Here is a 13,148-nt window from a genome sequence, read left to right on the forward strand (position 1 = left end):
ATCACAGAGTGTTAGGGGCTGAGAGTGACCTCCAAAGATCAGGCAGTCCAACCCCATGCCAGAGCAGGACCACCTCTATTGTACTTTTCAGGACTAGTATTTTCTCTCCCTTCCCCCCCATCTCCCTCCCTTCCTTTCCATCTCCTATTTCCCCTCATCTCCCTCCTTTTCTTTCCACCTCCTTCCTTTCCTCTCTATGTTCCCCTTTCCCTCTCCATCTCCTTCCTTTTCCCTCATTTTCCTCTTTTCATCTCCACCCTTTCAGGACCACCTGCCCCTTCCCCACCCCACCCCTCATTTGCCCCTTTTCTCTCCCAAACCCAGAGCACCTGAGCTCTGCTGCAGTCTCCTCCCACCCCAGCTGTGGCCACTTTGACTTCTCTGCCCACTCCCCTTCATAATGAGCCCCAGGAAAGGCAGCAGCCCTAAGCTTGCCCAACTGGGCAGAGGGATCCTTCTCTCATCATCACTGGTGAGTCCCCATGGTGCACACTGGGTGAATGGTGGAGGGGATCTAAAAGGCTGGGGGGCCTGGTGGCCCCCCAGTCAGGTAGGACAAGGCTTGATTGTCACTCTAACATCACCTATGGGTGCTGGCTGTGCCTCCTTAGGCTGAGCTCCTCCATGTTTAGCTGCTGCTTTCTGCTCACTTGTGAGGACCTTGAGCACTTGGCTGAGGTGGAAGCTCCTGGGGGAGCAGTATTGTGTTGCCATGGAATTGTTTGGCTTGGAAAAGCCCTCCAAAATCACCAAGCCCAACACCATCGTGGCCACTAAACCATGTCCTCAAGTGCCATAGCCTCAACATTGCTTCAACACCTCCAGGCATGGGGACTCCACCACCTCCCTGGGCAGCCTGTTCCAGTACCTGACTGCTCCTGCAGCAGACATGCCCAACTCATTTGGCAGCTCTGAGACCCTCCAGCCTTGGCCAGACCTCCCTCACCATCTCCTTGTGCCTCTCTGTGGTGGCAAAGTTTAATTTCCAGCTGCAGCTCATTCATTATTTCTGCTTCCAGCTGGCAGAGGCTGAGTCACCCTGGTCCTGGAGTCACACTGGAATTAGTCAGCACAGGTTCTCCTTATGGAGACCCCACTGTGCTTGGAGGCTTTGATTCATCTGCTCTGGACTCAGCTGGGTCTATTTTAAGCACCCACATCAGGGGCAGATGAATGGCTGTGGAAAAAACTCAGCATTGTCTCCACTGCCTTGCCTGGCAGAGGAAAAGTGAGAGGTTGGCACAGCCAGATGGCAACTGTGGGCTTTGCTCAGAGCAGAAGCACTCAGGGCATGGTCCAGAGAGTTCATCTGAGTACAAATTGACTCCTTTTATGCACATGAAGAAATGAATTAAACCATCTTTTATAAAGGGGAAGCTTCATCTCTCTGTGCTGATACTTGGGAGGCTTTCAAACCCCCCCCCCCCCCCTCGGAAGTGAGAAGGTGAATCCAGCTTTTAATCAACGCTTTGTAGCCCAGCTGAGGGTGGGCATGCAGCATCCACATGCACTTCTGCTGAGGAGGTGGAACTAAAACCCAAGAATCCCAGCGTGGTGGGGTTGGAAATGAGCTCTGGTGATTCCCTGGTGGTTGTTTAGCCTGGGGCTGTCAGCCTGCAGCAGAAACCCACCCAGGCTGTTTGTGCTCCTCTTACCAGCTTGGCTGCCCTCCATGGCATGGACCCCAGAGGGTGTCCAGTGCAGCTACCCCCAGAATCCCAGCATGAGAGGCTTGGAAGGGAGCTCTGGAGATCAGCCAGCCCAAGCCCCCTGCCAAAGCAGGGCACCCACAGCAGCTTGCCCAGCAGCACAGTGCCCAGGGCCACTTGCAAGCTCTCCACACAAGCAGACTCCACAACCTCTCTGGGCAGCCTGCTCCAGCCCTCCAGCACCCTCACACCAAACAAGCTTCTCCTCAGCCTCACATGCAACCTCCTGCACTCCACTTTGTGCCCTCTGCCCCTTGGCCTGGCCCTGGGCACCACTCACAAGAGCCTGGCCCCAGCCTCTTGCCCCCCACAGCTCCTTTAGCTGTTGCTGAGCACTGAGCAGATGCCCTCTGGGGCTGCTCTCCTGCAGGCTCCACAGCCCCAGGGCTCTCAGCCTTTGCTCCTCACAGAGCTGCTCCAGGCCCCTCAGCACCTCCAGAGCCTGCCCTGGACTCTGTCCAGCAGTTCCCAGTCTGTGCTGAACTGGGGAGCCCAGAACTGGATGCAGGACTCCAGCTGTGTCCTGCCTAGGGTGGAATAGAGAGGTATGAGAGCCTTCCTTGCCCTGCTGCCCACACTCTTCTTCATGCCCCCTAGAAGACCATTGGCCTTGTTGGCCATGAGGACAGGTTGGTGGCTCATGGGCAATGTGTCCATCAGCACTGCCAGGTCCTTTGAGTGTGGAGCTGCTGCCCAGCAGCTCACCCCTGAGCTGTACTGGTGCAGGGAGTTATTCCTTCCCAGGTGCTGGACTCTACACTTGCCCTGCTTGAACTTCATAGAATCAACCAGGTTGGAAGAGACCTCCAAACTCATCCAGTCCAACCTAGCACCCAGCCCTAGCCAGCCATGTAGACCATGGCACTAAATGCCTCATCCAGTTCCTCTTCCTAGCATTTCTTTTTAATTCCCTGTGTTGCCAAGAGCTAAATGATGCATTCCAAGTGCTGAAGGTAGAGACATCAAACATGAGGCACTTAGTGCCATGGTCTGGTTGAATGGCCAGGGCTAGGCTGGGCTGGCTGAGCTTGGAGGTCTCTTCCAACCTGCTTGATTCTGTGATCTTTCAGACAGATGAAAATCTCCTTCTCACAAAGTGAAGAGTTATTATTTAGGTAAACTCTTGGTAGTTCTCCACGAGGAAACAGGAGAAATCCTCAACTCCCATTTAACCTGCTGAAACCAATTACATTTGTTTATCACTGCCTGTCTCCTCCTTGAGGAGCTGTTCCCCAAGCCACAGGCTCCCAAGAAGCATCTCCTCTGTGTGACACCAGTGGGAGGACAGCATCAATCCCTTGGTCTTCCAATCAACCAAAGCCCATAAACTGCAGCTTCTCTTGGTCACTCAGTGCTGCCCTTCATGCTTTGAACAGCATCACTGAGAGAAACTGAGGGTTATGCCTCCTGTCAAACATTGGTCTAGGAGATTACCAAGTCTCTGAGAGACCAAAACCCAAGGTGTGAGCAGCCAGGTGAGTTTTAACCTCAGTACTGCTCTGAGTTGCTCTGTGACACAGAGAGGACTGCAAGCAGGAGCCTCTTTTCACAGCAAGCTGAGATCCCTGCTGCATACCAAACTGCTTGGGAATTGCTCTTACACATTTAAGGTGCCCACTAGCTGAGGTGATGAGCAAAGCCACCAAGAGACACACCAGCACTGCCTGTGCTGAGCAGTCCCTCGATCTCAGCTGCTTATGTTCACTGTGGTCACTGTGGCTGGAGAAGGCAGAAGCTTGGGCCAGCTAACCACAGAATGCCAGCGTGGTGGTGGTGGTGCTGGTGATGTCTGGAAGGCAAACCAGCAAGGATGTGTGTGTGTTGAGCTTCCCCATGCAGAAGATGCTTTCCAGGAGTACACTTTGGTGTCTTGATCAAACACAACCAGCAGCTTCTGTGGCTATTCCCAAGCCTCTGCAGCAGTACAGGTGAGGAGTGACCTGCTGGAGAGTCAAAGGACCTGGCAGTGCTGGTGGGCAAGAAGTTGCCCATGAGCCAGCAGTGTGCCCTCGTGACCAAGAAGGCTAATGGTGTCTGGGGGGGCATGAAGAAGAGTGTGGCCAGCAGATCCAGGAAGGTTCTTCTCTCCCTCTACCCTGGTGAGAAGTCCTGCATCCAGTTCTGGGCTCCCCAGTTCAGCACAGACTGGGAACTGCTGGAGAGAGTCCAGGGCAGGCTCTGGAGGTGCTGAGGGGCCTGGGGCAGCTCTGTGAGGAGCAAAGGCTGAGAGCCCTGGGGCTGTGGAGCCTGCAGGAGAGCAGCCCCAGAGGGCATCTGCTCAGTGCTCAGCAACAGCTAAAGGAGCTGTGGGGGGCAAGAGGCTGGGGCCAGGCTCTGCTCAGTGGTGCCCAGGGGCAGAGGGCACAAACTCTAGTCTGCCCTGCTGAGGCCACAGTTGGAGTCCTGGATCCTGTTCAAGAGGGACTTGGAAGTGCTGCAAAGAGTGTCCCTACTTCAGCAGGGGGCTGGATGATCTCCAGAGCTCCCTTCCAGGCCCTTTGGTGCTGGGAGCCCATGGCTGTTCTAAAGGACATCATTTTAAAGCTGTCTCAAGCTTTCAGCAGAGCTTTCTCTCTTTTGGTCTTCTGAAACAAGAGCTCTTGGGGGCAGTTTGCTGGGGGGAGAATATTCTTGGTTGATTTTTATTTGATTTTCTTTGTCTTATTTTTTTTCCTTGTGCTCCTTTAGTTTGGGTTTGGTTTTTGTCTGTGGTCTTTCCAAGTGGAGACTGCTCCCTAAAGTCAGTTGCTGTGGTTCCCTCCTTGGATGTATGGCTGATGAGCTGCTGCTGCTGCTGCTTCAGAAAGCCAAACAGACCTTCCAGTTTGAGACAGGACTTGAGCCAACCAACCCAGCAACCAAGACCAGCATGGAAACACCAGAAACTCAAACCAGCCAAGGGCTCCTTTCACTTCAAAACCTGCTTTGAGGCGAACACTGAACATCTTCACCAGCTTCTGCCTCTGGACCTTTTCAAGAGAGAGAGCAGTAGAAGGATCTTGAGTGCTTGTCGGTGGCAAAGCAGGAATGTGCTGACTCTCTGCTGCTCTGTTCTCCCACGGCAGCTCTGCTTTGCTGATGGTCATGGGCAATCACACCCCCAACACTGAATTTGTCTTCCTGGGCTTCTCAGAGCAGAAGGATGTCCAAGCTGCCCTCTTTGTGGTCTTCTTGCTGACCTACGTGGTCACGTTGGTAGGGAACCTGGGCATGCTGGTGTTGATCAGGAGGGACCCCCAGCTCCACACCCCCATGTACTTCTTCCTGAGCAGCTTGTCCTTCCTGGACCTCTGCTACTCTTCCACCATCACCCCCAGGGTGCTCTCGGATCTGCTAGCAGCAAGGAAAGTCATCTCCTACTCCGAGTGCCTCGCCCAGCTTTACTTCTACGCCGTCTTTAGCACCACCGAGTGCTACCTCCTGGCCGCCATGGCTTACGACCGCTACGTGGCCATCTGCAGCCCGCTGCTCTATGCCATCTCCATGCCCAGCAGGGTCTGTGTGCTGCTGGTGGGTGGCTCCTACCTGGCCGGGCTCCTCAATGCCACCATCCACGTGGTCTTGGCGCGGCGGCTGTCCTTCTGCGGTCGCAACCTCATCAACCACTTCTACTGCGAGGGGCCCCCGCTCCTGGCCATCTCCTGCACAGACCCCACCCTCAACCAGGTGGTAATGTTTGTCGTGGTGGGCTTCAACCTGCTCATCACCAACCTGACCATCCTGGTCTCCTATGCCTACATCCTGGCTGCCACCTTGAAGATGCGCTCGGGCAGGCACAAAGCCTTCTCCACCTGCGCCTCCCACCTGGCCGTCGTCACCCTCTTCTATGGCTCTGCTGCCTTCATGTACTTGGGAGCCAGCTCCAGGCACTCCCAGGACCTTGACAAAATGGTCTCAGTCTTCTACACCGTGGTGACCCCCACGCTGAACCCTGTCATCTACAGCCTGAGGAACAAGGAGGTGAAGAAGGCACTGGGGAGAGCGGTGGAGAGGAAGTGTTCTGCTGGGAAATGGCTTTCGGTGGTGTGTTAGGGGACCTGAGAAGCTCTTCTCAGAGGCTTTTGTGCTTTCCACTTGGGTAGTGCTCTGGTATTAAAGAGGTCGTGGCCTCCTCTGAGCTGCTGGGACAGCCTCTGCCTCGGTCCTTCATAGTGGGTCGTTGACTCCTGTCTCAGGGATGTGTTTGCAGCCTGGTTTTGTCTGAACGCCAAGAGCTGAAAACCCTTCCTGACCCTCTGTAGTTCGGGAATGTGCCACTGGGGGTGACTTGAGCAGCAACTAACAACAAAACCCTACGAGCATCAGTGTGACAATGGTGACCAAATCTCTCTTCATACCACACAGAGCCATGGGATCAGAGAATGGTTTAGGTTGGAAAAGATCCTTAAGGTCATAGAGTCCAACCCCTAACCCAGCACTGCCAGGGTACCACCAAACCATGGCCCTCAGCACCACAGCTCAGAAACCACTCCAGGGATGGGGACTCCACCACTGCCTTGGGCAGCCTGGGACAGCCCTTGACAACCTTTTTGGGTGAGGAGATTTCTCCTCATATCCAACCTAAACCTGCCCTGGGGTAAATTGAGATCCTTCCCATCTTGCCCTGCCACTTGTTCCTTAGCAAAAAAAACCAACCCCCAGCTGGCTCCAGCCTCCTTGCAGGGAGCTGCAGAGAGCCAGAAGCTCTCCCCTCAGCCTCCTCTTCTCCAGCCTCAACACCCCCAGCTCCCTCAGCTGCTCCTCACCAGCTCTCTTCTCCAGACCCTTCCCCAGCTTCCTTGCCCTTCCCTGGCCCTGCTCCAGCCCCTCAGTATCCTTCTTGGAGTGGCCTGAAACTGACCCCAGGATTCCAGGAGTGGCCTCAGCAGTGCCCAGTTCAAGGGGACAATCTCAGCCTTGCTCCTCCTGGCCACACTCCTGCTGATCCAAGCCAGGCTGCTGGTGTCCTTCTTGGCCACCTGGGCACACCTTGGCTCATCTCCAGCTGCTGTCACCAAACCCTCCACATCCTTTCTATCGGGCATTTTCCAGCCACTCTGCCCCCAGCCTGGAGCCTTCATGGCCTCGTTGTGACCCAAGTGCAGGAGCCAACACTTGGCCTTAGTGAACCTCATCCCAATTTCCTCACCCATTGATCCAGCCTGGACAGACCCCTTTGTAGATCTTCCAACCCTTCAGCAGATCAACACTGCCACCTGGCTTGGTGTCATCTGCAAACTGACTGAGGGTGCCTCAACTCCCTCATCCTGATCCTTGGTGATGACCTCAAAGATTGCCACCCCAAGCACTGAGCTGTGAGGGCACTGCTCCTTCCTGGCCCCTAGAGGTATTTGCTGTATCAGTGATGGGATACAAACACTTAGAAGAGATTCCAAACAGCCCCAAGAGTGGCATGGAAGAAGCTCTCTCCTCTCCCAGTTTTCCCACCAAGCACACCACCAAAAGTCCCCAGCAAGGTAGGAGCTCCTGCAGGTAGGAATTCAGCCCTAGGGCTGGGGGACAGATAAGTGAGAGGACCCTTGAGGAGCACTGATGTCCAACCACCCAGGTCCACACAACTGTCCTTCATGCAGCCACATGCCACCCCACTGACCCCTGCAGCTCAGCAGCTGTGGAGCCTGGGCTAGGTCAGAGAAGCAAAGCAGCTGCAGGTGTACACTTTGTCCTTAACAAGGGAGAAAGTTTCTTTCTTCTTAGCTCCTGGTAATTGTTCTCTGGTGGCTTGCTAAGAAGAAGGAGCTAAGTTGTCTACAAGCCCTCTAAGAAGCTTTCTTGGGGATTAAGAAACTTTCTTGGCAAGCCCCAGAAGGTCTTGTTAAGAGGATGACTTCTGGAAGGGTGACTGCTCTCCAAGGAGCACTTGTTGCCCTGGGCAGGGGAGCAGCAGCACTTGGGATGGAAATAGCTGTAACCACCTGTGTGAGGAGAACTTGGAGCACAGGCCTGCTGGAAGGGCTTTTGCAGCCAACCTTGGTCATAAACCTCTCATGAAAGAAAGAGACCCCTTTCATGATGTGTGCAGGTAACCTGGCTCCCTTGGTTCTCCACAGTAGGGGTGCTGGTTAGACCCTGACTGCTTTGGACCCCTCTTGAGAAGGGGAAGCTCATTGCATTTCCCCTCACCTTTGGACCTAGAATCAGGCAGGGTTGGAAGGGACCACAAGGAGCAGCCAGTTCCAACCCCCTGCCATGCCCAGGGACACCCTACCCTAGAGCAGGCTGCACACAGCCTCAGCCAGCCTGGCCTTAAACACCTCCAGCCATGGGGCCTCAACCACCTCCCTGGGCAACCCATTCCAGCCTCTCACCACTCTCATGCTCAACAACTTCCTCCTCACATCCAGCCTGAACCTCCCCACCTCCACCTTTGCTCCATTCCTCTCAGTCCTGGCACTCTCTGGCAGCCTAAAAAGTCCCTCCCCAGCTTTTTTTAGGCCCCTTCAGATCCTGGCAGGCCACAAGAAGGTCACCTGGGAGCCTCCTCTGCTCCAGCCTGCACAGCCCCAACTCTTTCAGTCTGTGCTCACAGCAGAGCTGCTGCAGCCCTCTGAGCATCCTCCTGGCCCTGCTCTGGACACACTCCAGCATCTCCACATGACTCTTGCAATAGGGGCTCCAGAGCTGGATGCAGCACTCCAGGTGGGGTCTCAGCAGAGCAGAGCACAGCAGAGGAGGAGAATCCCCTCCCTGGCCCTGCTGCCCACACTGCTGCTGCTGCAGCCCAGGCTCTGCTTGGCTTTCTGGGCTGCAAGTGCACACTGCTGGCTCCTGCTGAGCTTCTCCTCCAGCAGCACCCCCAAGTCCCTCTCCTCAGGGCTGCTCTCCAGCCACTCACTGCCCAGCCTGCATTGGTGCTTGGCATTGCCTCCACCCAGCTGCAGGACCTTGCCCTTGGTCTTGTTGCACCTCCTGAGCTTGGCTTGTGCCCACCTCTGCAGCCTGTGCAGCTCCCTCTGGATGGATCCTGCCCTCCAGCCTGGCTGCTGCACCACACAGCTTGGTGTGGGCAGCAAACCTGCTGAGGCTGCACTCAGTGCCTCTGTCCATGGCACCCACAAAGATGCTGAACAAGAGTGGTGCCAGGACTGATCCCTGAGGGACTCTGCTTGTCACTGGCCTGCACTTGGCCACGGAGCCATTGACAGCCACTCTTTGGGTGCAGCCATCAAGCCAGTTCTGTATCCACCTCCTGCTGCACCCATCAAAGCCTTGTGTCAGCAGCTTCTCAAGGCCACCTCACACATTACATTTTTTACACCATGGGGTAGATCTGATTCTGTCTTTTGGAACCCTTCTGTCGTTGAAGAACATCCACCACAGCTGATTGGTTGTCATGCAGGTGGGGCAGGAGAATAAGGATGGGAATGGGTTCACCTGGCTCTCAACACCCAAAATCTATCCTGTCTCATTACGAGGTTGTCAGCCAGGTCCTCTCTCAAAGATGTGGGGGTAAGAGGATGTTTTAGAACAGAATGGCTTGGATGGAGGTGGTGCAACAGGAGCAGGACTGGTACCAAGGACTTGCCATCTGTGGGAACACATCTCAGTGTGGTTTGGGGATCTGGACACCTTGTAGAGGTCAACCCACCCTGGGTGTCCTCCTCAAGTCCACTTTCACCCTGGGTTTGCCCAAAATAAACTCGGGTAAAGCAGCCTCACCCCAAGCTGTGAATGAATACACAGGGAAGATGGAAAGGTGGAGATCTGCTGAGCAGTGAGGTGGGACTTGGTCTCTTCTCACAAGGAACTTGTGATAGGAAATGGCTCCAAGTTGCACCAGAGGAGATTTTGTATGAAAATTAGGAACAATTTCATTGGCCCAGGCTGCCCAGGGAGGTGGTGGAGTCCTCATCCCCGGAGGTGTTCGAGTAATGCATGGCCATGGCATCTGAGAATGTGGTTGAGTGGCTGTGGTGGTGTAAGACCAATGGCTGGACTTGATGATCACAGGCTCACAGGATATTAGAGGTTGGAAGGGACCCAAGAAGATCATTAAATCCAACCCCCCCTGCCAGAGCAGGACCAGACAGTCTAGCTCAGGGCACACAGGAACACATCCAGACAGGCCTGGAAAGGCTCCAGAGAAGGAGACTCCACAACCTCTCTGGGCAGCCTGTGCCAGTGCTCTGGGACCCTTCCAGTCAAGCAGTTCCCCCTTGTGTTGAGCTGGAACCTGCTGTGCTGCAGCTTCCATCCATTGCTGCTTGTCCTTAGAGGTCTTTTCCAACCTTAATGGTTCTGTGTTTCTGTGGCCTTCTGCCTTCAAGTCTTGGAATTGTACTCGTGAGTAAAAGCCAGGAAAAGAGCAATACAACTTTATTGATGAGAGGTGGGGAGGAGGAGCTCTGGATGTCATCACTCAACTTTCACTTAGCTAAATTTGAAAGAGCTGAATGTGTATCAGACCCATCTCATCCCTTCTTCCAACATCATTGTTATTATTAATCATCAGCATCATCCCAGAATCCCAGCATAGAGGAGTTGGAGCACCCACAGCAGCTTGCCCAGCAGCACAATGCCCAGGGCCACTTGCAAGCTCTCCACACAAGCAGACTCCACAACCTCTCTGGGCAGCCTGCTCCAGCCCTCCAGCACCCTCACACCAAACAAGCTTCTCCTCAGCCTCACATGCAACCTCCTGCACTCCACTTTGTGCCCTCTGCCCCTTGGCCTGGCCCTGGGCACCACTCACAAGAGCCTGGCCCCAGGCTCTTGCCCCCCACAGCTCCTTTAGCTGTTGCTGAGCACTGAGCAGATGCCCTCTGGGGCTGCTCTCCTGCAGGCTCCACAGCCCCAGGGCTCTCAGCCTTTGCTCCTCACAGAGCTGTTCCAGGCCCCTCAGCACCTTCAGAGCCTGCCCTGGACTCTCTCCAGCAGCTCCCAGTCTGTGCTGAACTGGGGAGCCCAGTTTGTGGAGAGTCTCTTGAAGGACCTACATAGATTTGGGAGGTTTGGGGAGAAATCTGGTGGCTTTAATGTCTTTCCCATCTAAGCTGAGCTGTTCACTTGGAAGCTGATACAACCCTTGCACGTCTCCAGTGGTTTAAGATCCTTCTCCTGCACTTGCCCAGAGCATCCTTCACCTCCTTGTTCCTCAGGCTGTAGATGAAGGGGTTGAGCATAGGTGTGACCACAGTGTAGAAGATGGAGACCACCTTATCCAACCTCCCATGGCTGGACAGGGGTTGTAGGTACATGAACAACAGTGTCCCATAGAATAAGGAAAGAGCTACCAAGTGTGAGGTGCAGGTTTTGAAGGCTCTGCACCTGCTCTGTGCTGAGCTCATCCTCAGGACCGTGCAGAGGATGGAGAAGTAGGAGAGCAGAATGACCAGGCTGGTGCTCGCCCCATTGAGAGCCACCAGGACGAAGATGGCCAACTCCCTGCTGCGGGTGTCAGAGCAGCAGAGCTGCAGCACAGGGCTGGCGTCACAGAAGAAGTGATCAATCTGGTTGGGTCCACAAAAGGAACCCCCAAAAACGCAGCTGGTGTAGGTGGTGGCACTGAGGAGCGCCAGGAGGTAGGACGATGCCACCAGGCGCCAGCAGAGCCTGCCGGAGAAGATGGGGACGTAAAGCAAGGGGCTGCAGATAGCAAGGTGCCGGTCGTAGGCCATCACGGCCAGGAGGTGACACTCAGCAGTGGCAAAGAAGGAGAAGCCATGGAACTGTGCCACACAAGCAGCAAAGGAAATGGTCCTCTCCTCTGCCAACAGGTCTGCCAGCAGCCTGGGGCAGATGACCGTGGAGTAGCAGATGTCGGCGAGGGAGAAGTGGGCGAGGAAGAAGTACATGGGGGTGTGGAGGCTGCCAACCACCCCAACCAAGAGCACCACCCCGGTGTTCCCCACCAAGGTCACAGTGTACACCAAGAGGAACAACCCAAAGAGAAGACTCTGTGCCTGTGGACTGTCTGTGAGCCCCAGCAGGATGAATCCACCCAGGCTGTTGTTCCCTGCCATGGCCAGGTGGGACCTGCTGAAGGCAAGAGGAAGAAAATGATCAAAATGGCTAAAGAAAGAAAAAAAAGAACCCCAAACCCAAGAGTTTGACTTTGGGGCCATTCTCTGCAGCCCATCATCAGCTCAGCTGCCACAGGTTTGCTGTGTTCTGCTAAGTCCTTCAAGCCCAACCTCTGTGTTCTTTGGCTTTCAGTTGAGAAGATGGAACTGGAGGGAAATGAAGGGCAGCTGTGGGTTTCTGCCTTTGGATGATCAAAACTATGGATTTATCCTCTGTCTTTCCTGTTTTTTAAAGGAAAAGCTTCATCCCTGTGAGGGTGCTGGAGCAGACTGCTCAGAGAGGTTGTGGAATGTCCTTGCCTGGAGAGCTTCCAACCCCTCCCTGGCCATTATGCTGCTGGGCAAGCTGCTGTGGGTGCCCTGCTTGAGCAGGGGGCTAGGACTGGATTTGTTTCAGAAGGCACCTCAAAGATGAGCAGCCTGGAGTAAGAGCAAGTCCTGGCCCCAAGTGAAATCATAGAATCATAGAATCAAGCAGGTTGGAAGAGAGCTCCAAGCTCACCCAGCCCACCCTAGCACCCAGCCCTGGCCAAGCAACCAGACCATGGCACTAAGTGCCCCAGCCAGGCTTGGCTTCAACACCTCCAGCCACAGAGACTCCACCACCTCCCTGGGCAGCCCATTCCAATGCCAATCACTCTCTCTGACAACAACTTCCTCCTAACATCCAGCCTAGACCTCCCCTGGCACAACTTGAGGCTGTGTCCCCTTCTTCTGTTGCTGTGTGCCTGGCAGAAGAGCCCAACCCCACCTGGCTGCAGCCTGCCTTCAGGTAGTTGTAGCCAGCAATGAGCTCTGCCCTGAGCCTCCTCTTCTGCAGGCTGCACACTCCCAGCTCCCTCAGCCTCTCCTCCCAGAGCTGTGCTCCAGGCCCCTCACCAGCTTTGTCACCCTACAAAGTGTGTGGGCAATTCTGTGTGGGCTCTTTTGTGGTTGTGTTTCCTTACCAGGGAATAAACCTATGCTGGAAATCACCCAACATGGAATGACCTGCAGACATTTCTCCTTGGCTTCTAATGTTGATTCCAGCCTTCAAACCACATTTATCAAGCTATTAGATATGGATCAGTGGATTCATTATTTATTGATGGATCATATGTGTGGATACAGTCAGGATATCTTCCTTTAAAAGCTCCAGGAGCTCCATCCTAAACCCTGTGGACAAGAGGCTCACCTGAAAATTGAGTCCATTTGCAACTGTGGTGATTCCAAAGGTCATTTCAAGGAGTTAAGGACAACTCAAAATGTTGGATCTCTTTATCACATGAGAAAAAGAATCATCCTTACTGTCACAAATCATCTTGCTTTAGCCCCCTAAATAAAACAACAGCTTGCATAAGACATCTCTCACCATTCTCATGAAGGAAACCTACTTGGAGATGGTTGTTTGCCAGCAGAGTGCAGGAAAAGAAGAGCT

General features: G+C 54.3%; 2 protein-coding genes across 3 annotated transcripts; one reads left to right on the forward strand and one right to left on the reverse strand.

Annotated features, from left to right (window-relative positions):
• Positions 1-407: 407 nt before the first annotated feature.
• LOC135186015 (olfactory receptor 5AR1-like) lies at positions 408-5,831 on the forward strand. Of its 2 annotated transcripts, none has more exons than XR_010306709.1 (2): positions 408-472; positions 1,020-1,376. XR_010306709.1 is itself a non-coding variant. In XM_064163358.1 (2 exons), the coding sequence occupies exon 2, from the start codon at positions 4,788-4,790 to the stop codon at positions 5,739-5,741; it is 954 nt and encodes a 317-aa protein (XP_064019428.1). In that variant the 5' UTR covers positions 438-472; positions 4,398-4,787; the 3' UTR covers positions 5,742-5,831. The 2 variants fall into 2 exon arrangements, 1 of the variants encoding a protein (XP_064019428.1); XM_064163358.1 differs by lacking the exon at positions 1,020-1,376 and adding an exon at positions 4,398-5,831 and having other exon boundaries at positions 438-472.
• Positions 5,832-10,711: 4,880 nt separating this feature from the next.
• Positions 10,712-11,671, reverse strand: LOC135186360 (olfactory receptor 5AP2-like). The gene has a single exon (XM_064164008.1). It carries the CDS (start codon positions 11,669-11,671, stop codon positions 10,712-10,714), a length of 960 nt encoding a protein of 319 aa, XP_064020078.1.
• Positions 11,672-13,148: the final 1,477 nt, after the last annotated feature.

This window comes from Pogoniulus pusillus, chromosome 24 (assembly GCF_015220805.1).
Source record: "Pogoniulus pusillus isolate bPogPus1 chromosome 24, bPogPus1.pri, whole genome shotgun sequence".
Lineage (NCBI taxonomy): Eukaryota > Metazoa > Chordata > Aves > Piciformes > Lybiidae > Pogoniulus > Pogoniulus pusillus.